Source organism: Protopterus annectens, chromosome 13.part0 (genome assembly GCF_019279795.1).
Source record: "Protopterus annectens isolate FY-2018-M chromosome 13.part0, PAN1.0, whole genome shotgun sequence".
Lineage (NCBI taxonomy): Eukaryota > Metazoa > Chordata > Ceratodontiformes > Protopteridae > Protopterus > Protopterus annectens.
In genome coordinates, this window is record NC_056747.1 from 12,859,529 (window position 1) to 12,885,587 (window position 26,059).

At 40.0% G+C, this 26,059-nt stretch overlaps 1 protein-coding gene across 1 annotated transcript in view; it reads left to right on the forward strand.

Annotated features, from left to right (window-relative positions):
* LOC122817548 overlaps positions 1-26,059 on the forward strand; it is a 490,005-nt gene that overhangs the window by 421,935 nt on the left and 42,011 nt on the right. The window contains exon 4 of the mRNA XM_044090583.1: positions 13,510-13,620. Coding sequence (XP_043946518.1) covers positions 13,510-13,620 — 111 coding nt within the window. The remainder of the gene's footprint in view (positions 1-13,509; positions 13,621-26,059) is intronic.

Genomic DNA, 26,059 nt, shown 5'->3' on the forward strand with positions numbered 1-26,059 from the left:
TGGTTTAGACATACAATTAAAAGTATAGCAGGTAGTAACATGATTGTTGTTCATACAGTATGTTTAGTAGATAAAAGTATAGCAGGTCGTAACATGATTGTTGTTCATACAGTATGTTTAGTAGATAAAAGTATAGCAGGTCGTAACATGATTGTTGTTCATACAGTATGTTTAGTAGATAAAAGTATAGCAGGTCGTAACGTGACTGTTGTTCATACAGTATGTTTAGTAGATAAAAGGATAGCAGGTAGTAACGTGATTGTTGTTCATATAGTATGTTTAGTAGATAAAAGTATAGCAGGTCGTAACGTGATTGTTGTTCATACAGTATGTTTAGTAGATAAAAGTATAGCAGGTCGTAACGTGATTGTTGTTCATACAGTATGTTTAGTAGATAAAAGTATAGCAGGTCGTAACATGACTGTTGTTCATACAGTATGTTTAGTAGATAAAAGTATAGCAGGTCGTAACGTGATTGTTGTTCATACAGTATGTTTAGTAGATAAAAGTATAACAGGTCGTAACGTGATTGTTGTTCATACAGTATGTTTAGTAGATAAAAGTATAGCAGGTTGTAACATGATTGTTGTTCATACAGTATGTTTAGTAGATAAAAGTATAGCAGGTTGTAACGTGATTGTTGTTCATACAGTATGTTTAGTAGATAAAAGTATAGCAGGTAGTAACATGTGATTGTTGTTCATACAGTATGTTTAGTAGATAAAAGTATAGCAGGTAGTAACATGTGATTGTTGTTCATACAGTATGTTTAGTAGATAAAAGTATAGCAGGTAGTAACATGTGATTGTTGTTCATACAGTATGTTTAGTAGATAAAAGTATAGCAGGTAGTAACATGTGATTGTTGTTCATACAGTATGTTTAGTAGATAAAAGTATAGCAGGTAGTAACATGTGATTGCTGTTCATACAGTATGTTTAGTAGATAAAAGTATAGCAGGTCGTAACATGATTGTTGTTCATACAGTATGTTTAGTAGATAAAAGTATAGCAGGTCGTAATGTGATTGTTGTTCATACAGTATGTTTAGTAGATAAAAGTATAGCAGGTCGTAACGTGATTGCTGTTCATACAGTATGTTTAGTAGATAAAAGTATAGCAGGTCGTAACATGATTGTTGTTCATACAGTATGTTTAGTAGATAAAAGTATAGCAGGTCGTAACGTGACTGTTGGTCATACAGTATGTTTAGTAGATAAAAGGATAGCAGGTAGTAACGTGATTGTTGTTCATATAGTATGTTTAGTAGATAAAAGTATAGCAGGTCGTAACGTGATTGTTGTTCATACAGTATGTTTAGTAGATAAAAGTATAGCAGGTCGTAACGTGATTGTTGTTCATACAGTATGTTTAGTAGATAAAAGTATAGCAGGTCGTAACATGACTGTTGTTCATACAGTATGATTAGTAGATAAAAGTATAGCAGGTCGTAACGTGATTGTTGTTCATACAGTATGTTTAGTAGATAAAAGTATAGCAGGTCGTAACGTGATTGTTGTTCATACAGTATGTTTAGTAGATAAAAGTATAGCAGGTCGTAATGTGATTGTTGTTCATACAGTATGTTTAGTAGATAAAAGTATAGCAGGTCGTAATGTGATTGTTGTTCATACAGTATATTTAGTAGATAAAAGTATAGCAGGTCGTAACGTGACTGTTGTTCATACAGTATGTTTAGTAGATAAAAGTATAGCAGGTCGTAACATGATTGTTGTTCATACAGTATGTTTAGTAGATAAAAGTATAGCAGGTTAACGCGGATTGTTGTTCATACAGTATGTTTAGTAAATAAAAGTATAGCAGGTAGTAACATGTGATTGTTGTTCATACAGTATGTTTAGTAGATAAAAGTATAGCAGGTCGTAACGTGATTGTTGTTCATACAGTATGTTTAGTAGATAAAAGTATAGCAGGTAGTAACGTGATTGTTGTTCATACAGTATGTTTAGTAGATAAAAGTATAGCAGGTCGTAACGTAATTGTTGTTCATACAGTATGTTTAGTAGATAAAAGTATAGCAGGTCGTAATGTGATTGTTCATACAGTATGTTTAGTAGATAAAAGTATAGCAGGTCATAACATGATTGTTGTTCATACAGTATGTTTAGTAGATAAAAGTATAGCAGGTCATAACGTGATTGTTGTTCATACAGTATGTTTAGTAGATAAAAGTATAGCAGGTTGTAACGTGATTGTTGTTCATACAGTATGTTTAGTAGATAAAAGTATAGCAGGTAGTAACATGTGATTGTTGTTCATACAGTATGTTTAGTGGATACAAGTATAGCAGGTCGTAACTTGATTGTTGTTCATACAGTATGTTTAGTAGATAAAAGTATAGCAGGTAGTAACATGTGATTGTTGTTCATACAGTATGTTTAGTAGATAAAAGTATAGCAGGTCGTAACGTAATTGTTGTTCATACAGTATGTTTAGTAGATAAAAGTATAGCAGGTCGTAATGTGATTGTTCATACAGTATGTTTAGTAGATAAAAGTATAGCAGGTCATAACGTGATTGTTGTTCATACAGTATGTTTAGTAGATAAAAGTATAGCAGGTTGTAACGTGATTGTTGTTCATACAGTATGTTTAGTAGATAAAAGTATAGCAGGTAGTAACATGTGATTGTTGTTCATACAGTATGTTTAGTAGATAAAAGTATAGCAGGTCGTAACTTGATTGTTGTTCATACAGTATGTTTAGTAGATAAAAGTATAGCAGGTAGTAACATGTGATTGTTGTTCATACAGTATGTTTAGTAGATAAAAGTATAGCAGGTCATAACGTGATTGTTGTTCATACAGTATGTTTAGTAGATAAAAGTATAGCAGGTCATAACGTGATTGTTGTTCATACAGTATGTTTAGTAGATAAAAGTATAGCAGGTTGTAACGTGATTGTTGTTCATACAGTATGTTTAGTAGATAAAAGTATAGCAGGTAGTAACATGTGATTGTTGTTCATACAGTATGTTTAGTAGATAAAAGTATAGCAGGTCGTAACATGATTGTTGTTCATACAGTATGTTTAGTAGATAAAAGTATAGCAGGTCGTAACATGTGATTGTTGTTCATACAGTATGTTTAGTAGATAATCTCGATGATGTACTGAAGACGAGAAAGGAAACTAAAAAAGGAAGAGAATACAGACACGTTCATATGAGGTACATCGACATTTTAAAGGAAAGCTTTTCAACTTGGTCTAGGGAGAGTTAGTGGGTATAGATGGGGCAGGGGGGAGTAGGCGGCAGTGAGTTGGTAAGTAACGTGTGGTAATATATAGTGCATCTGTGGGAGTTTTAAAGAGGTTGGATAGTGGGTAGGGGAAAGGAGTTAGAATATGTCAGCCAGGTGCTAGGCAGTGACAAGTAACGTGTGATAATATATAGTGCATCTGTAGGAGTTTTAAAGAGGTTGGATAGTGGGTAGGAGAAAGGCGTTTGAATATGTCAGCCAGGTGCTAGGCAGTGATAAGTAATGTGTGGTAATATATAGTGCATCTGTGGGAGTTTTAAAGAGGAGGTTGGATAGTGAGTAGGGGAAAGGAGTTAGAATATGTCAGCCAGGTGCTAGGCAGTTACAAGTAACGTGTGATAATATATAGTACATCTGTGGGAGTTTTAAAGAGGTTGAATAGTGGGTAGGGGAAGGAGTTACAATATGTCAGCCAGCTGCTATGCAGTTACAAGTAATGTGTGATAATATATAGTGCATCTGTGGGAGCTTTAAAGAGGAGGTTGGATAGTGGGTAGGAGAAAGGAGTTCGACTATGTCAGCCAGGTGCTAGGCAGTTACAAGTAATGTGTGGTAATATATAGTGCATCTGTGGGAGTTTTAAAGAGGTTGGATAGTGGGTAGGGGAAAGGAGTTATAATATGTCAGCCAGGTGCTAGGCAGTTACAAGTAACGTGTGATAATATATAGTGCATCTGTGGGAGTTTTGAAGAGGAGGTTGGATAGTGGGTAGGGGAAAGGAGTTAGAATATGTCAGCCAGGTGCTAGGCAGTTACAAGTAATGTGTGATAATATATAGTGCATCTGTGGGAGTTTTCAAGTGGTTGGATAGTGGGTAGGAGAAAGGAGTTATAATATGTCAGCCAGATGCTAGGCAGTTACCAGTAATGTGTGATAATATATAGTGCATCTGTGGGAGTTTTGAAGAGGAGGTTGGATAGTGGGTAGGGGAAAGGAGTTAGAATATGTCAGCCAGGTGCTTGGCAGTTACAAGTAACGTGTGATAGTATATAGTGCATCTGTGTGAGTTTTAAAGAGGTTGGATAGTGGGTAGGAGAAAGGAGTTTGAATATGTCAGCCAGGTGCTAGGCAGTGACAAGTAATGTGTGGTAATATATAGTGCATCTGTGGGAGTTTTAAAGAGGTTGGATAGTGAGTAGGGGAAAGGAGTTAGATTATGTCAGCCAGGTGCTAGGCAGTTACAAGTAACGTGTGATAATATATAGTACATCTGTGGGAGTTTTAAAGAGGTTCGATAGTGGGTAGGGGAAGGAGTTACAATATGTCAGCCAGGTGCTAGGCAGTTACAAGTAACGTGTGATAATATATAGTGCATTGTGGGAGTTTTAGAGAGGTTGGATAGTGGGTAGGGGAAAGGAGTTAGAATATGTCAGCCAGGTGCTAGGCAGTTACAAGTAACGTGTGATAATATATATTGCATCTGTCGGAGTTTTATAGAGGTTGGATAGTTGGTAGGGGAAAGGAATTAAAATATGTCAGCCAGGTGCTATGCAGTTACAAGTAATGTGTGATAATATATAGTGCATCTGTGGGAGCTTTAAAGAGGAGGTTGGATAGTGGGTAGGGGAAAGGTGTAAAAGGTGTTAGAATATGTCAGCCAGGTGCTAGGCAGTTACAAGTAACGTGTGATAATATATAGTGCATCTGTGGGAGTTTTAAAGAGGAGGTTGGATAGTGGGTAGGGGAAAGGAGTTAGAATATGTCAGCCAGGTGCTAGGCAGTTACAAGTAACGTGTGATAATATATAGTGCATCTGTGGGAGTTTTAAAGAGGTTGGATAGTGGGTAGGAGAAAGGAGTTAGAATATGTCAGCCAGGTGCTAGGCAGTTACAAGTAAAGTGTGATAATATATAGTGCATCTGTGGGAGTTTTAAAGAGGAGGTTGGATAGTGGGTAGGGGAAAGGAGTTAGAATATGTCAGCCAGGTGCTATGCAGTTACAAGTAACGTGATAATATATAGTGCATCTGTGGGAGTTTTAAAGAGGAGGTTGGATAGTGGGTAGGGGAAAGGAGTTAGAATATGTCAGCCAGGTGCTAGGCAGTTACAAGTAACGTGTGATAATATATAGTGCATCTGTGGGAGTTTTAAAGAGGAGGTTGGATAGTGGGTAGGGAAAGGAGTTAGAATATGTCAGCCAGGTGCTAGGCAGTTACAAGTAACGTGTGATAATATATAGTGCATCTGTGGGAGTTTTAAAGAGGTTGGATAGTGGGTAGGGGAAAGGAGTTAGAATATGTCAGCCAGGTGCTAGGCAGTTACAAGTAACGTGTGATAATATATAGTGCATCTGTGGGAGTTTTAAAGAGGTTGGATAGTGGGTAGGGAAAGGAGTTAGAATATGTCAGCCAGGTGCTAGGCAGTTACAAGTAACGTGTGATAATATATAGTGCATCTGTGGGAGTTTTAAAGAGGTTGGATAGTGGGTAGGGGAAAGGAGTTAGAATATGTCAGCCAGGTGCTAGGCAGTTACAAGTAATGTGTGATAATATATAGTGCATCTGTGGGAGTTTTAAAGAGGAGGTTGGATAGTGGGTAGGGAAAGGAGTTAGAATATGTCAGCCAGGTGCTAGGCAGTTACAAGTAACGTGTGATAATATATAGTGCATCTGTGGGAGTTTTAAAGAGGAGGTTGGATAGTGGGTAGGGGAAGGAGTTAGAATATGTCAGCCAGGTGCTAGGCAGTTACAAGTAACGTGTGATAATATATAGTGCATCTTTGGAAGTTTTACAGAGGTTGGATAGTGGGTAAGGGAAGGAGTTAAAATATGTCATCCAGGTGCTAGGCAGTTACAAGTAACATGTGATAATATATAGTGCATCTGTGGGAGTTTTAAAGAGGAGGTTGGATAGTGGGTAGGGAAAGGAGTTAGAATATGTCAGCCAGGTGCTAGGCAGTTACAAGTAACATGTGATAATATATAGTGCATCTGTGGGAGTTTTAAAGAGGTTAGATAGTGGGTAGGGGAAAGGAGTCAGAATATGTCAGCCAGGTGCTAGGCAGTTACAAGTAGCGTGTGATAATATGTAGTGCATCTGTGGGAGTTTTAAAGAGGTTGGATAGTGGGTAGGGGAAAGGAGTTAGAATATGTCAGCCAGATGCTAGGCAGTTACAAGTAATGTGTGATAATATATAGTGCATCTGTGGGAGTTTTAAAGAGGAGGTTGGATAGTGGGTAGGGGAAAGGAGTTAGAATATGTCAGCCAGGTGCTAGGCAGTTACAAGTAACGTGTGATAATATATAGTACATCTGTGGGAGTTTTAAAGAGGTTGGATAGTGGGTAGGGGAAAGGAGTTAGAATATGTCAGCCAGGTGCTAGGCAGTTACATGTAATGTGTGATAATACATAGTGCATTTGTGGGAGTTTTAAAATGCTTGGATAGTGGGTAGGGGAAAGGAGGTAGAATATGTCAGCCAGGTGCTAGGCAGTTACAAGTAAAGTGTGATAATATATAGTGCATCTGTGGGAGTTTTAAAGAGGAGGTTGGATAGTGGGTAGGGGAAAGGAGTTAGAATATGTCTGCCAGGTGCTAGGCAGTTACAAGTAACGTGTGATAATATATAGTACATCTGTGGGAGTTTTAAAGAGGTTGGATAGTGGGTAGGGGAAAGGAGTTAGAATATGTCAGCCAGGTGCTAGGCAGTTACATGTAACGTGTGATAATACATAGTGCATTTGTGGGAGTTTTAAAATGCTTGGATAGTGGGTAGGGGAAAGGAGGTAGAATATGTCAGCCAGGTGCTAGGCAGTTACAAGTAAAGTGTGATAATATATAGTGCATCTGTGGGAGTTTTAAAGAGGAGGTTGGATAGTGGGTAGGGGAAAGGAGTTAGAATATGTCAGCCAGGTGCTAGGCAGTTACAAGTAACGTGTGATAATATATAGTGCATCTGTGGGAATTTTAAAGAGGAGGTTGGATAGTGGGTAGGGGAAAGGCGTTAGAATATGTCAGCTAGGTGCTAAGCAGTTACAAGTAACGTGTGATAATATATAGTGCATCTGTGGGAGTTTTAAAGAGGAGGTTGGATAGTGGTTAGGGGAAAGGAGTTAGAATATGTCAGCCAGGTGCTAAGCAGTTACAAGTAACGTGTGATAATATATAGTGCATCTGTGGGAGTTTTAAAGAGGAGGTTGGATAGTGGGTAGGGGAAAGGAGTTAGAATATGTCTGCCAGGTGCTAAGCAGTTACAAGTAACGTGTGATAATATATAGTGCATCTGTGGGAGTTTTAAAGAGGAGGTTGGATAGTGGGTAGGGGAAAGGTGTTAGAATGCGTCAGCCAGATGTTAGGCAGTTGCATGTCCAGGAGTTTTTTAGGTGGGAAATAAGCTGTTTTTGTAGATGGTGTTGTTAGATTGCACCCTGATTTGTAGTGGTAGGGAGTTCTAAGTCTTGGTAATGTTCCTAGAATACAGGGTGTGACCAGAGCTGTAATGGCTTTTGGAGATTGCGATTAGTGCCTTGTTAGTGGAACTAAGTTCTCAGTTATTGGAGTAGAGGATGATCCGGTCTTGTATGACTGGAGTTTTCTCAGGTTGGTACTGTATTTGATGAGCTAGAAGAAGTTGGTTTAGAGCTAAGGTGTTAGGGAGTTCAAACCAGGAAAGCTGTTTAGGGCCTGATAGTGCTGGGTGCGGTAGGAGAAGTTTGTGGTGAATTTTGCTATTTTTTTGCAGCATAACAATAGCTTGTTTAAATGGCTTGTTTAGATGAATAAGGACAGGAGAAGCATACAGTAAGGTAGAGAGAAGATGGGTATGAGCTAGGGTAACTTTACTCTTGTTGGTTAGGAAGTTTTTCCATCTGTAAAGAGTACTTAGTTTTATGTTGACATTGGTTACTGTATGAGCTATGTGTTTGTAAAATTTCATATTATTGTCAGTAATGAACTCTAGTAATTTAGTTTGTGCTACGGGGAGGTAGGGGTATTACCTAATGCAGAAACAGACAACGGGGGAGTAGGTGCTGCTGCTTTGGAAGGATGAAAGAGCATAAGTTGGGTCTCTTTAGGATTTAGTATTAGCTGGGAGTTTGTAAGCCAGGTTTTGATAGATGTAAAGGCTACTTGGGTCTTGATGTGAAATTGTTGGAGGGTGGGGGCAGAGCAGATTAAGGTGGAGTCATCAGCGTATTGAACCAGGTTTGCTAGAAGGGTAACTTTGTGAAGATTATTTGTAAATATAGTGAAAAGTAGGGGTCTTAGGATTGATCCTTGTGGTACTCCTTGTTTTACAGGAAGTACGGGGGAAAGGGGGTTTCCTACTGAACAGCTTGATGGTGTTGGCAGAGATGGCCTTAAAACCATAATAGAGTGGGAGTAGTTAGTTTTAATTCTGAGAGTGATGTTAGAAGTTTTGTTTGGCAGACTGCATCAAACGCATTTGATAAGTCAAGTAAAACTGCAGACATTAGTTGGTCATGTTGCATTGCATATTTACTAGGTTAATAAAATGGACAAGTGCAGTGGTAATGCTAAGAATGTTGGAGAACAGATGTGTTAGGATCTCGGCATGGATACATCTTTGCTAGTGGAGAAAGTATAGCTATAGAGTGGTAATTTGTTAGGTCAGTGGAGGTGCACCCTTTGTCAACTGATATAATGTAGGAGATTTTCCAGAGAAATGGCACCTTTTGTTCTGATCTTGATCTGTTAATGATTATAGAGACTGGGTAGGAAATTGCTTTGGTGGCTATTTGCAGGAATCTGGTATGTAGTTTGTCTACTGCTAGAGTGGTGGGTTTAAGTTTGGTTAGATGTCCATAGATGGCATAAGTTGGTACAGGTTAAAGGGTGAAGGAGTCAACGTTATCTGATGGGTTATATACTATAGTGGGGGTTGAGGAGTGAGGGTCTGTTGACAGCTTTAGTATAGATTTGGTAAAGAACTCATTGAATTGGGTGGCTGTGTTTATAGAGGTGGTGTCTATGTTTGGATGAGGAGCTGGTGATTTACCTGCTTGGAGAATACTGTTTATAGTGGCCCAGAACTTTTGTGGGTTGGCATTATGCTTAGTTTGAATTTCACTATAGTATTTTTGTTTATCTAGTCTGATTTGTTTATTTACAGTGTTTCTCAGGTGTAAGAATGTTCACCTATTAGGAGTGGTTTTGTTTTTGCACCAGGTGTCCCATGCTTTGTCCCTTTGTTTCATAAGTTGCCTAGTGCTCTTGGTAAGCCATGGGGCATAGATGGTTTTAGTGCAGATCTGTCATGTTGGAGCAAGTTGGTTGAGAATGCCTAAGAAGATAGTCTTGAAATACTCAGCTGCTTCATCTAAAGGAAGTGCTAAAAGAAGGGACCAGTTAGACTGTGTAAGGGCTGTATCAAGGTCATTAGCCTGAAGTTTGTAGTGTATCCGATGTGTTTATGAGAGCTACTTCTAGTGAGTTCAGTTTGGTCTCCGATGAAGAAGGTTGGGAGGTGGTCGCTTAGAGTGTCAGGTAGTGTACCGAAATTATGGGTGGAAGATGGGCGATTGGTGAGAATCCAGTCTAGTATTGATTATTTTTTTGAGGTTTTTGTCTACCCTAGTAGGGGTTTGTATAAGCTGTGAGAATCCATACAGGTTAATATGATTTAAGAGATGGGGTGATTTAATTGAGGTCCATTCAATATTGAAGTCGCCTAGTATAATGGTTTCTTGGGGGAGGGTTTCTGATGTCCATTGGAGAAGAGATTCTAGGGTTTTGACACTATTTCCTGGAGGGATATATAATCCTAAGATGTTTAGCTGTTTTTGTGTATTTAGTCTTACCTTAGCAAGTAGGATCTCTTCATTATTAAATGCAGGGATTTCTATGTCAAATAGTTCAGCACTGATGTTGTTCTGATATAGGACAGCGACTCCACCTCCTCTTTTAGCTAGATGGTCATTTCGTAGTACGCTATAACCAGGGGGAAGTACTTCTTCATTTATAATGTGTGGTTTAAGCCATGTTTCTGTGAGGAAGATGATGTCAGGTAGGTATAATGCTATGGTTGTGTGAGGAAGATGATGTCAGGTAGGTATAATGCTATGGTTGTGTGAGGAAGATGATGTCAGGTAGGTATAATGCTATGGTTGCATGTTTCTATGAGGAAGATGATGTCAGGTAGGTATAATGCTATGGTTGTGTGAGGAAGATGATGTCAGGTAGGTATAATGCTATGGTTGCATGTTTCTGAGGAAGATAATGTCAGGTAGGTATAATGCTATGGTTGCATGTTTCTATGAGGAAGATGATGTCAGGTAGGTATAATGCTATGGTTGCATGTTTCTGTGAGGAAGATAATGTCAGGTAGGTATAATGCTATGGTTGCATATTTCCTTGAGGAAGACGATGTCAGGTAGGTATAATGCTATGGTTGTGTGAGGAAGATGATGTCAGGTAGGTATAATGCTATGGTTGTGTGAGGAAGATGATGTCAGGTAGGTATAATGATATGGTTGTGTGAGGAAGATGATGTCAGGTAGGTATAATGCTATGGTTGCATGTATCTGTGAGGAAGATAATGTCAGGTAGGTATAATGCTATGGTTGCATGTTTCTATGAGGAAGATGATGTCAGGTAGGTATAATGCTATGGTTGCATGTTTCTATGAGGAAGATGATGTCAGGTAGGTATAATGCTATGGTTGCATGTTTCTGTGAGGAAGATAATGTCAGGTAGGTATAATGCTACGGTTGTGTGAGGAAGATGATGTCAGGTAGGTATAATGCTATGGTTCTGTGAGGAAGATGATGTCAGGTAGGTATAATGCCATGGCTGTGTGAGGAAGATGATGTCAGGTAGGTATAATGCTATGGTTGCATGTTTGTGTGAGGAAGATGATGTCAGGTAGGTATAATGCTATGGTTGCATGTTTGTGTGAGGAAGATGATGTCAGGTAGGTATAATGCTATGGTTGCATGTTTGTGTGAGGAAGATGATGTCAGGTAGGTATAATGCTATGGTTGCATGTTTGTGTGAGGAAGATGATGTCCGGTAGGTATAATGCTATGGTTGCATGTTTCAGTGAGGAAGATGATGTCAGGTAGGTATAATGCTATGGTTGCATGGAGCTCAGTGGTTTTAAGATAATGTCAGGTACATATAATGCATTGGTTGCATGGAGCTCAGTGGGTTTGTTAAGGATGCTTCTTAGGTTATGATTTTTATTATTAGAATATCAGACTGTCTCTTAAGTAGGCTAGTATTGGCTCTAGGCTGATTCTGGTGATTTGTTGGACTTGTTATTGGACCTTGGTTGGGGTTGATATCACCACTGCATAGTAGGTGAGACACAATGTTTATTATGATTTGGAGGTATTTGGAGAAGGCTAAGTCACATTGTAGGGATACCCTAGATTTGCTTTGATAATATAGGAGTTTGTAGGGGTGCAGATCATAGGTGTTGTGGTTAAAGAGTGAGGGTGAGATGAGTAAGGGGTAGTTACTGAATATTAGAAGTGAGGTTGAGGGGAGACGTATGTTGAGAATTGTAATGTTGTTGAAGTAGGGTGAGGTTAGATAGTCTGTGATGGTGAGTGCTAGCATTATAATTTTTTGATGGGAGTACATGTTTGGTTTGTTAGAAGTAGTAGGAGTGTATAGAGATAACCCTGTGGAATGTGTAGGGTCTTGATAGTATATTGATAGGATGGACTGCAGCAACTTTGTGAGTGTGGAGGTACTGTGTGTAGAGTGTGTAATACGAGAACAAATGAAGGGGAGGGGGTGATGTGCTTGTAATTGTGATTGGCTGAGGGACAGGGTTTGGTGTGGGTGTGGTAATGTTATAAAGGAAATGAGTTAGGGGGTGGGTGGAATTGGGGGTAGGGCACTACGTTGTAGCAGCACGGTTTTTGGTGTTTTTAAATGTTTCTTATGGCACAATTGCGATGGTTGTCACTTAAGATATCAGGTAGCATGCCTGCGTAAGACAGGTTTCTGGAATGTGCTGTCATAATTCAGTTCAGTATTCTTTGCCTTTGATAGGGTTTATTGTATCTGGTTTTGGTATTAACAAGTAGGCTAAAGTCATATAATTCTAGATGGTAAAATGGACTGCTTGTATCTGTAAGTGACCAATTCATGTTACGGCCTCCTAAAATATAGTCTATTGGGTTATATTGCTATATTCCCAGAACAGAATGTGTGGGAGTTATGCTGTTGTTTGATGGAGTGTAGAGGCCAATAATACATAGGCTTTTATGTGAATTTAGTTTGAGGCTAAATGTAAGTATTTTTGACATTATCAAATCTTGGGGTTTGTCCAACAGACGAGGAAAAGTCCAAATTGTTCTTAATACATGACATGCAATTTTGTACTTCATACCTTAACAGATGATCATTTAGACCTAATTCAAAGACAGCTTTCTAAACATCTAGCATAGCTAAGAGATTTTACATACAATGAAAGGTCAGAGAAACTAAATTTATACAGTATAAATTACTGCCTATCAACAAAGTGATGCATGTCCTGTTAGGCTAGAGATGGTGAAATGTTAAAGTCTGAATTAGGGATTTGGAAATATGCACCTATTTTGTAATGCTAGATCTCAAAATTGCAAATATATATGGTCTGTACTACGGTAACAAAGGAAAGGGATTGAGTCCTCCCACCGCAGAGTCGTTACTTTAGAAAACTTCCTCTTTAGATCAGGAATTGTGTTTCTTTAGGGGCATTTAAGACAGCATTATACAGATGGGGTGGTTTAAGAAGGTACTGTTACAATATCATTTCTTGAAGGCATTCTGGCCTAAAATGAGGTCAAACGCCACTAAAAAACTATGAAACTGTCGTAGCTCAGCAACCCATTAGCATGCCTTTCAATGTGAGCCCTACTTTTACAAAGGACATGGCTGGCTGGCAACAGAATAAGAAAACTGATTTTCCATATACTGGTCTGACAAACATTAAATTCTCTGTCTATACAGACTCCACCCTCTTCTCCAGCAGCAGACCAATGACAGAGCACAGACCTTTGTAGTTTTATGAAATAGTGGCTGCTAATGAGTGGTACTTAGAAGGCACTATACTTTTACAGTGTGTTTCAGCAATTCGTATCAATTCATTTGCGAGTTACATGAGGCCAAGAGCTTACATTTAGGCTATGTACTTCTCTTATCTGAAGCCCTGATAAGCAGAACTTAAACAGTTTCCACTATGTCAGAAACTACTTGCTGGGTTCTAATAATCATGCTGTGTGTAGCGTATTGTCCACCTGCTGTAAGTTCTGCTAATACAAACTTCTATTTCCTCTTCTAGGCAAGGGAAACGATTTTATTGGAGGAATCACTGCTACAGCTGTATTACTCATCATCTGCCTACTGCTTGCAGTTTACTGCTTCAGCCGTTCTAGAAAAAGGCAAACCAAAGGTAACAATCAGAACACATTTTCTTCTTTAAGTAAATGTAGTCATGCTGTTCCAGTAGTTATGTTGCAGTACACATGACAAGAGTAATTGGCTATAATGGGCATGACATCTGGACACAACTTTCTTCTGTCCCTATTCTTATAAAATAATGATACACCTCCTCGTTAATACCATTTTTCCACAATGCAGTATCAAATAAATAACCGCAGCTTTGTTTTGTTTTACTGAATGTTGACTTACAATGGACATGGAATGCAGTACTAATGTCAGTATCTATAATGGAAGACATCTTATATAGGTAACAATGGACATGGAATGCAGTACTAGTGTCAGTGTCTATTATGGAAGATGTATTATATAGGTAACAATGGACATGAAATGCAGTACTAGTGTCAGTATCTATAATGGAAGAAGTAATATGTAGGTAACAACGGACATAGAATGCAGTACTAGTGTCAGTGTGTATAATGGAAGACATCTTATATAGGTAACAATGGACATGGAATGCAGTACTAGTGTCAGTGTCTATAATGGAAGACGTATTACATAGGTAACAATGGACATGGAATGCAGGACTAATGTCAGTGTCTATAATAGAAGATGTATTATATAGGTAACAATAGACATGGAATGGAGGACTAATGTCAGTGTCTATTATGGAAGAAGTAATATGTAGGTAACAACGGACATAGAATGCAGTACTAGTGTCAGTGTGTATAATGGAAGACATCTTATATAGGTAACAATGGACAGTGAATGCAGTACTAGTGTCAGTGTCTATTATGGAAGAAGTAATATGTAGGTAACAACGGACATAGAATGCAGTACTAGTGTCAGTGTCTATAATGGAAGACGTATTATATAGGTAACAATAGACATGGAATGCAATACTAATGTCAGTGTGTATAATGGAAAATGTATTATATAGGTAACAATGGACATGGAAAGCAGGACTAACTTCAGTGTCTATAATAGAAGATATATTATATAGGTAGCAACAGACATGGAATGCAGTAGTAATGTCAGTGTGTATAATGGAAGACATTATATAGTTAACAATGAAGGACTAATGTCAGTGTCTATAATGGAAGACATTATATAGTTAACAATGGACATGGAATGCAGTACTACTGTCAGTGTCTATAATGGAAGACATTATATAGTTAACAATGGACATGGAATGCAGTACTACTGTCAGTGTCTATAATGGAAGACATATTATATAGGTAATTTGCTCTAATGGCACTACGAGACTTGTTAAGTTTATTCCAGCAGTGGAAATGTCCTGATAATTATGGCAGTTGCCACCAGCTGTCGTTTTAAAATATACACATTGTTGCTTTATGGCTATTCTTCATGCATGAGTCGTTCAAAGGCATCTGCATGCAACCTGGCAATATAGTTAAATACATTCTGATTTTCATTATGGAAAAATCAACTAGGATACCATGTTTTTGTGCAGTATGTTTTCAGTTTAGTTCCTTTTTTGTGTGTGCAAAAAAAAATAACAGCAAGTTTTTTTTATTATATAATAGTTCACATCCAAATTTTTAACAAAACTAAGCTTCTACAAAATGTTTGCAAGATAAGAAAAGCAATCGTGCAACTAGTTTGGAAATATTTATACTTGAAAGTTGAATGCAAGTGATTATTGGGGGGGGAGGTGGTTATTACATGAAAGTGTAACGCAATGAATGCAAACATGACAATGAAGACCAATGAAAAGGAAAACAAGGGGGTGGAGAGATGACAGCAAAGTCTTAGGACTGAAGGCATTTCTGGATGGATAGGAAAAAAAAGATTGTAGGAAGTTTGATTAAATTACTTAACATTTTTGACAGCCAGCACAGAGCACTGTAAATGTGCACAGTCCTCTAAAGAATGAAGAGTTAACTGGAATGTGATGGGATTACTGGGACAAACTGGGAATCATAATGAAGGGAATCATAATGAAGAGTTAACAGGAACGTGATGGGATTACTGGGCCAAACTGGGAATCATAATGAAGAGTTAACAGGAATGTGATGGGATTACTGGGCCAAACTGGGAATCATAATGAAGAGTTAACAGGAACGTGATGGGATTACTGGGCCAAACTGGGAATCATAATGAAGAGTTAACTGGAATGTGATGGCATTACAGAGCCAAATTGGGAATCATAATGAAGAGTTAACTGGAAAGTGATAGGATTACTGGGCCAAACTGGGAATCATAATGAAGAGTTAACTGGAAAGTGATGGGATTACAGGGCCAAACTAGGAATCATATTTGGTTTGAACTGTGGGTGTTAGCTGCAACAAGTAAGGACATGGCAGATTTCATGTATTCAGTACTCAGCACTGTAGCAGTACATGTGCATATGTGCCACTGCAAACCTTTGTCTCTTTTGAGGCAATTCAGGGGAATATTCATCTCAAAATCATCATGAAGCCACACAAAAATTCTTAACATTTTACCAGCAGTTGACAAAGTTCATGTGAGCCACAGATGTCCAAAAGGAAGTTTCTGGAGAAATACTTTGAACAATTTGTCACCTCGATTGTTTTAGAGAGGGAAGGATTTATTTTCTGTTTTTAATGCAGTATTTTTTTGCTGTTATTAGTCACTGAGAAACAGATTTTCAATTATTTATACTTGAATAGTTACTATTCAACTTATCCAGCCTTTAGCTTGCATTTATCTTAAGTACTTCAAATACTTAATATTTCCAGAACAGCATTACTAACTCTTTACACAGCATGTCATTTGTATATTATCACTGGTTTTGGGTGGATATAGGGTGCATCTGATACCTCCATCCCCTGCATCAGTTAGTCCCATTTACCTTCCACATCCTTTACTATAAATTTCAAACATAGACTTCTCCCTTCTCAGCTTTGTACCGTTTTTCTTTTTCACCATCATTTGTAATTCTGTTTGTCATATTCCATGATGTCTGATCCTCACTGCTAAAAACATTTGTTGATAAACACTCGATCGTGCCTGTAACATTGCCGTAAGATAAGGTGTGCTGTATAACAGCCATACTTATCTTCCCTGTGGTACTGTAAACCTTATCACCTACTCTGTCTGCTTTTAATCTGCTGAGAAAACATGTTTTCAATTCTTGGACCAGTCTTCATTCATCATTATTAGTTTAGAACTCTGTCCTGCAAGCGACATGTATTTAAGATTGACATTTATTCAATGGAATCCAACCACATACTTGTCTGTACCTCCAATCAGTATCATTGACAGGAGCCAAGGAAACACTTTTCTTTTAGCCATCCTTTTTCGAATATCGCCATCATAAAAACTGTATCCCATTTATGAACACTGCAAGCTCAACTGGTACATGCTTTCATAATGAATGTCATATTCATTAAGGAAGCAAACCTCACCACTAGTACCTAACCAGTGCATCAGGAGTACCTAACCAGCTCACCAGGACTACCAAACCAGCGCATCAGGAGTACCTAACCAGTGCATCAGGAGTACCTAACCAGTTCACCAGGAGTACCTAACCATTTCACCAGGAGTACCTAACCAGCACACCAGGAGTACCTAACCAGCACATCAGGAGTACCTAACCAGCTCATCAGGAGTACCTAACCAGCGCATCAGGAGTACCTAACCAGTGCATCAGGAGTACTGAAGCAGCGCATCAGGAGTACCTAACCAGTTCACCAGGAGTACCTAACCAGCACATCAGGAGTACCTAACCCATTCACCAGGAGTACCTAAACAGCTCACCAGGATTACCTAACCAGCACATCAGGAGTACCTAACCAGTTCACCAGGAGTAACTAAACAGTTCACCAGAAGTACCTAACCAGCACATCAGGAGTACTTAAACAGTTCACCAGGAGTACTTAACCAGCTCACCATGAGTACCTAACCATCTCACCATGAGTACCTAACCAATGCATCAGGAGTACCTAACCAGTGCACCAGGAGTATCTAACCGGGTCTATATCACATAGTCGAACTGCAATAAGTTCAACTACGTAAATGTCGAACCCAGAAGTTTGAAATGCAATAATGTCAAACACACAGAACAGTGATTTTTTTTTTCCCAAGGAAATAAAATCGCTGTTCCGGTACAAAACCAAAAAAACACGCGTACACTTCATACTATTCTTAATCAACCCCCAACGTGGGGGACTGTGCCCCACACACCCCCCTACTTAAATATACCAACTCCAAGATCGCATCACAGTGGAGGAAACAGCAAAGCCGCGGAAACGGCCCACCAAATTCTTTCCCTGGGAAAAAATTTGGTGTTCGGCGGCTTCGCTATTTTGAGATTTCGAACTTCCCAGTTCAATGTTACAGCATTCGGACTATTGTGCATTCAAACTACAAATATAGACCCACTAACTAGCTCACCAGGAGTACCTAACCAGCACATTAAGAGTACCTAACCAGCTCACCCAGGAGTACCTAGCCTCTTAACTGCAGCATGATTTTAGCCTTATTCATTTGCCATGAACTGCAGTGCCAGAGCCCCAGATTGACACTTCTTCCTTATATGTGTTTCTGTGTAGCACATCCAACTTTCATCTGTGACATTTTAAGCTACATTCCATGAACATCTGTGCAGGTACTTAGGCTGCCTAAACATTTATTCCTGCAAAAAAGACAAATGCACATACTATAAATAAAATACTTTTGAACAACATTTATTCGAAGCTTTAAAAACAGAAAAACATTGTTCTGGTGAAGATCATTGCTTAAACATTACACATTTTACCAGTAGTATATAAAAGTATATTGAATTCACTTACATCTGAAAGAATTAAAATCAACTGGCAATCTAATTTGGCATTTTCTCCATGTGGCAATATTTCACAATACTAGAATTTACTATTTTTTTTAATGTTTGTTAACTAAGTAGACAGACCGGTACAAAACCCTTTTCAGACACTACAATTATATAACTAGTAGAAAGTAAGAGGTAGAGCATAGACAAGTTACCCTCCTGGACCAGAGTGAAAATGAGAAATGGAATCTGAAAACCTAACAGAGAGTGTGACAGCTCAAGCATTATTTATTTTATTTAACATTTATTAACTGGGAAAGGCCAACTTGGAATGAAGCCAATTTTCAGCAGACACCTGGGGAGAAATGCTCCAGGTGCATGTCTTTTTAATGTGAGAGGAAGTTGCAGTACCTGGAGGAAACCCACACAAATGCAGGGAGGACATGCAGACTCCACATAGAAGGCACCCCAGCTGAGAATCAAACCAGAGAATCTCTTTCTGTGAGGCGGCAACACTTCCGTTGCACCACTGCTCCATCCATTCGAATACAATATACATGGTATACACAAAACATGCATTCTGGTTACAGTATTTACACAATGTATACATGCTGGTTACAGTACTTACACAATGTATACATGCTGGTTACAGTATTTACACAATGTATACATGCTGGTTACAGTATTTACACAATGCATACATGCTGGTTACAGTATTTACACAATGTATACATGCTGGTTACAGTATTTACACAATGTATACATGCTGGTTACAGTATTTACACAATGTATACATGCTGGTTACAGTGTTTACACAATGTATACATGCTGGTTACAGTGTTTACACAATGTATACATGCTGGTTACAGTGTTTACACAATGTATACATGCTGGTTACAGTATTTACACAATGTATACATGCTGGTTACAGTGTTTACACAATGTATACATGCTGGTTACAGTATTTACACAATGTATACATGCTGGTTACAGTATTTACACAATGTATACATGCTGGTTACAGTGTTTACACAATGTATACATGCTGGTTACAGTGTTTACACAATGTATACATGCTGGTTACAGTGTTTACACAATGTATACATGCTGGTTACAGTGTTTACACAATGTATACATGCTGGTTACAGTATTTACACAATGTATACATGCTGGTTACAGTATTTACACAATGTATACATGCTGGTTACAGTATTTACACAATGTATACATGCTGGTTACAGTATTTACACAATGTATACATGCTGGTTACAGTATTTACACAATGTATACATGCTGGTTACAGTGTTTACACAATGTATACATGCTGGTTACAGTATTTACACAATGTATACATGCTGGTTACAGTGTATGTGTTTGACAGGGTATTAGTTATTGTGTATTTAGCAGCTGAACACAGTATGGCAAAAATCAATGCAGAAGGTTAGCCAGTATCTTTAAAGATTTAATGCATTTGTATTAATTAGTTTAACTTTTTCTTGAATGATATCAAGTCTTGAAGGGATGTAATGTAATTGGGTAGATACAGAGGCTACCTTGGGGAAACATCATTTAGAGGTGGCAAAAGAAAAATGGGGTTCATTTAGCTGAGAGTTAACAGCTGTAGATTATGTAAGAAGATGCATTCACTAATAACATTTAGCAACATATATACAAGTAAGTACTTACCCCCAAGACAGACTATTTATAGCCCTCTGACATGGTATGCATGCCTGAACGTAAGTACAGATAGGTATCTGTAAAGGTATAATCTTAAATGTTGATAAGCTGAATACAAATGCCCATAGTACATAGAAAAATAAATGTCTAGTGCATAGAAAAAGAGATGCAATTTGCATAAACATTTCTGATTTATTAACTGTGTAGACTTTTGCCCAATGGCTATAGAATGAAATGTAATACTGACATAGACATCCTCCAAAAGGGTCTCGCTGAGACAGATACCTGGTGTTAAAACCATGGCCTCAAGCTAAATGCCACAAAAGTGCATAGTCATCCCCTTTGGAAAAAAACAAAGTACCCACAAACTACCACATAGGTGGTAGCCCCTAAATACGAAGATGTAATAAGGGATCTGGGGACCCAAGTAGATAATTACAAAAGGGTTTGCATCCAAATTGAAAGAGGTCATTGGGATCCTCTATGCATCACTCATCAGACCCATCATAGAGTACAATGCCCCATTTAGGATGTACCTTACAAGACACCTGCAACAACTGGAAAGACCACAGAAGTACCTCACCAAGAAGATCACTGGCCTCAAGCAGATGCCCTATGCAGCTCGACTGAAGAAACTCCAGCTGTACTCAGTTGCATACCGCCTACTCAGAGGTGATCTCTGCCTGACATACAAGGCCATGTCCAACCCAGAATTGATGGACATGCTCCACCTAAAGAAAACCACATCCCCTCGAACCACACCCTCCAGGGATCTAAACCTCACTACAGCAATAAATAGGACGTGCTGGAGGGATAGATTCCTGTCCCAGAGACTTCCCATGCTCTGGAACAAGATTCTAATCTACATTAGGCAGAGCTCCTCGCTAACCCTCTTCAATAGAAACCTTGACGAGTGGATGGGAAACAGAAAATTTACCCCAGGGATCACTTCAATGGCTCTGCTGGACAGAGGCACAGGGAACTAATCTAAGGGGGTGGCGAAAGCCAACACATTCCAGCTAGGCTTATAAATGCCTTCGGGCAGATAGCCTAGTACCTACCTATGAACCTATGAACCTAATACAAAAATGTACATTAATTTGTTAAATTTATTTTATTTTATTTAATATTTGTTGACCGGGAAAGTCCGACTAGGTTCCACAGAGCCTGTTTTCAGCGGATGTCCGGGGAGAAATGCTCCAGATGCATGTCTTTGGAATGTGGGAGGAAACCAGAGTACCCGGAGGAAACCCATGCGAACACAGGGAGAACATGCAAACTCCACACAGAAGGCACCCCAGCCAAGAATCGAACCGGAGAACCTCTTGCTGTGAGGCGACAATGTTAACCACTGCACCCTGCTCCGCCCTATTCTATTCTATTACATTGTGTCTATTTATTACATTTCTATATTTGTAGGGTTAAAATCTGGACTGTCTATTAAGTCATTGATATAAGTCAAAAAAAAACATTCCATAGATCAGGCACAAACCACTGAACACAATGAGCAAGTGTTTTTTCAAGGCTAAATCCACCTGCATCCTGTAAACACCTGCAACCTCTGAGAATGCACAACTTTGGGGAAAGGAACAAATTCACTTATCCCACTATCACTTAATCTTGGCAAAACACTGTTACTAACACTCAGTCAGTGAATAGAGGAATAAATCTTCCACTCCCCTTCACTAACACCAGTGTGATCATTATCATCATCCCCTCCCATTCATTATCGTCATCCCCTCCCCTTCATTATCGTCATCCCCTCCCCTTCACTAACACCAGTGTGATCATTATCGTCAACCCCTCCCCTTCATTATCATCACCCCCTCCACTTCACTAACATCACTGTGATCATTATCGTCATCCCCTTCCATTCATTATCATCATCCCCTCCCCTTCACTAACACTAGTGTGATCATTATCGTCATCCCCTCCCCTTCATTATCATCATCCCCTCCCCTTCACTAACACCACTGTGATCATTATCGTCATCCCCTCCCCTTCATTATCATCATCCCCTCCCCTTCACTAACATCACTGTGATCATTATCATCATCCCCTCCCCTTCATTATCATCATCCCCTCCCCTTCACTAACACCAGTGTGATAATTATCATCATCCCCTCCTCTTCATTATCATCATCCCCTCCCCTTCACTAACACCACTGTGATCATTATCGTCATCTCCTGCTCTTCATTATCATTATCCCTCCTTCACTAACACCAGTGTGATCATTATCGTCATCCCCTCCCCTTCATTATCATCATCCCCTCCCCTTCATTATCATCATCCCCTCCCCTTCACTAACATCACTGTGATCATTATCGTCATCCCCTCCCCTTCATTATCATCATCCCCTCCCCTTCACTAACATCACTGTGATCATTATCATCATCCCCTCCCCTTCATTATCGTCATCCCCTCCCCTTCACTAACACCACTGTGATCATTATCGTCATCCCCGCTTCATTATCATCATCCCCTCCCCTTCACTAACACCACTGTGATCATTATCGTCATCCCCTCCTTCATTATCATCATCCCCTCCCCTTCACTAACATCACTGTGATCATTATCATCATCCCCTCCCCTTCATTATCATCATCCCCTCCCCTTCACTAACATCACTGTGATCATTATCGTCATCCCCTCCCCTTCATTATCATCATCCCCTCCCCTTCACTAACATCACTGTGATCATTATCCTCATCCCCTTCCCTTCATTATCAACATCCCTCCTTCACTAACACCAGTGTGATCATTATCGTCATCCCCTCCCCTTCATTATCGTCATCCCCTCCCCTTCACTAACACCACTGTAATCATTATCGTCATCCCCTCCCCTTCATTATCGTCATCCCCTCCCCTTCACTAACACCAGTGTGATCATTATCGTCATCCCCTCCCCTTCATTATCATCATCCCCTCCCCTTCACTAACACCAGTGTGATCATTATCATCATCCCCTCCCCTTCATTATCATCATCCCCTCCCCTTCACTAACACCACTGTGATCATTATCGTCATCCCCTCCCCTTCATTATCATCATCCCCTCCCCTTCATTATCATCATCCCCTCCCCTTCACTAACACCACTGTGATCATTATCGTCATCCCCTCCCCTTCATTATCATCATCCCCTCCCCTTCACTAACATCACTGTGATCATTATCGTCATCCCCTCCACTTCATTATCATCATCCCCTCCTCTTCACTAACATCACTGTGATCATTATCGTCATCCCCTCCCCTTCATTATCATCATCCCCCTTCACTAACACCACTGTGATCATTATCGTCATCCCCTCCCCTTCATTATCATCATCCCCTCCCCTTCACTAACACCAGTGTGATCATTATCGTCATCCCCTCCCCTTCATTATCATCATCCCCTCCCCTTCATTATCATCATCCCCTCCCCTTCACTAACACCAGTGTGATCATTATCGTCATCCCCTCCCCTTCATTATCATCATCCCCTCCCCTTCACTAACACCAGTGTGATCATTATCATCATCCCCTCCCCTTCATTATCATCATCCCCTCCCCTTCACTAACACCAGTGTGATCATTATCGTCATCCCCTCCCCTTCATTATCATCATCCCCTCCCCTTCACTAACATCACTGTGATCATTATCGTCATCCCCTCCCCTTCATTATCATCATCCCCTCCCCTTCACTAACACCAGTGTGATCATTATCATCATCCCCTCCCCTTCATTAGCATCATCTCCTCCCCTTCACTAACACCAGTGTGATCATTATCATCATCCCCTCCCCTTCATTATCATCATCCCCTCCCTTCACTAACACCAGTGTGATCATTATCGTCATCCCCTCCCCTTCATTATCATCATCCCCTCCCCTTCACTAACACCAGTGTGATCATTATCGTCATCCCCTCCCCTTCATTATCATCATCCCCTCCCCTTCACTAACACCAGTGTGATCATTATCGTCATCCCTCCCCTTCATTATCATCATCCCCTCCCCTTCACTAACACCAGTGTGATCATTATCGTCATCCCCTCCCCTTCATTATCATCATCCCCTCCCCTTCACTAACACCAGTGTGATCATTATCGTCATCCCCTCCCCTTCATTATCATCATCCCCTCCCCTTCATTATCATCATCCCCTCCCCTTCACTAACATCACTGTGATCATTATCGTCATCCCTCCCTTCATTGTCATCATCCCCTCTCTTCACTAACACCACTGTGATCATTATCGTCATCCCCTCCCCTTCATTATCATCATCCCCTCCCCTTCACTATCACCATTGTGATCATTATCGTCATCCCCTCCCCTTCATTATCATCATCCCCTCCCCTTCACTAACACCAGTGTGATCATTATCGTCATCGACTCCCCTTCATTATCATCATCCCCTCCCCACTAACACCAGTGTGATCATTATCATCATCCCCTCCCCTTCATTATCATCATCCCCTCCCCTTCACTAACACCAGTGTGATCATTATCGTAATCCCCTCCCCTTCATTATCATCATCCCCTCCCCTTCACTAACACCAGTGTGATCATTATCGTCATCCCCGCTCCTTCATTATCATCATCCCCTCCCCTTCACTAACACCACTGTGATCATTATCGTCATCCCCTCCCCTTCATTATCATCATCCCCTCCCCTACACTAACACCACTGTGATCATTATCATCCCCTCCCCTTCACTACCACCAGTGTGATCATTATCATCATCCTCTCCCCTTCATTATTATCATCCCCTCCCCTTCACTAACACCACTGTGATCATTATCATCCCCTCCCCTTTACTAACACCAGTGTGATCATTATCATCATCCCCTCCCCTTCATTATCATCATCCCCTCCCCTTCACTAACACCAGTGTGATCATTATCATCATCCCCTCCCCTTCATTATCATCATCCCCTCCCCTTCACTAACACCAGTGTGATCATTATTGTCATCCCCTCCCCTTCATTATCGTCATCCCCTCCCCTTCACTAACACCACTGTGATCATTATCATCATCCCCTCCCCTTCATTATCATCATTCCCTCTCCTTCACTAACACCAGTGTGATCATTATCATCATCCCCTCCCCTTCACTAACACCAGTGTGATCATTATCGTCATCCCCTCCCCTTCATTATCATCATCCCCTCCCCTTCACTAACACCAGTGTGATCATTATCGTCATCCCTCCCTTCATTATCATCATCCCCTCCCCTTCATTATCATCATCCCCTCCCCTTCACTAACATCACTGTGATCATTATCGTCATCCCCTCCCCTTCATTATCATCATCCCCTCCCCTTCACTAACACCACTGTGATCATTATCATCATCCCCCCTTCATTATCATCATCCCCTGCCCTTCACTATCATCACTGTGATCATTATCGTCATCCCCTCCCCTTCATTATCATCATCCCCTCCCTTCATTATCATCATCCCCTCCCCTTCACTAACATCACTGTGATCATTATCGTCATCCCCTCCCCTTCATTATCATCATCCCCTCCCCTTCACTAACACCAGTGTGATCATTATCGTCATCCCCTCCCCTTCATTATCATCATCCCCTCCCCTTCACTAACACCAGTGTGATCATTATCGTCATCTCCTCCCCTTCATTATCATCATCCCCTCCCCTTCATTATCATCATCCCTTTTAACAGTTTTCTGCATGTGGCTGAGGTGTTGTGTTAACTGTTCCCATCTTTCTCAGTTCACTGCTACCTTCCTACCTTGTTTGTAGGTTACATAGGTTCTTAGGTGTTTACTTGGCTAACGACTACAAGGGCCTTTTTAAGCTTAGCCATGCATCCCAAATCTCTAACAAGTTGTGATACCCTTGGTAAGTGTAAACAGGAGTTTGGAAGGTGAAACATTTGCAAACAGGGGTCTGGGTAATGAAGCATTTGCAGGTTGCCTGTGTCCATTAGAGACATAGGTGCCAGACCAGGGATGAATTTCCGGTTTCCCATCCAATTGACAAAGTTGCACTATAATCAAGTTAGGGATGAACTCTG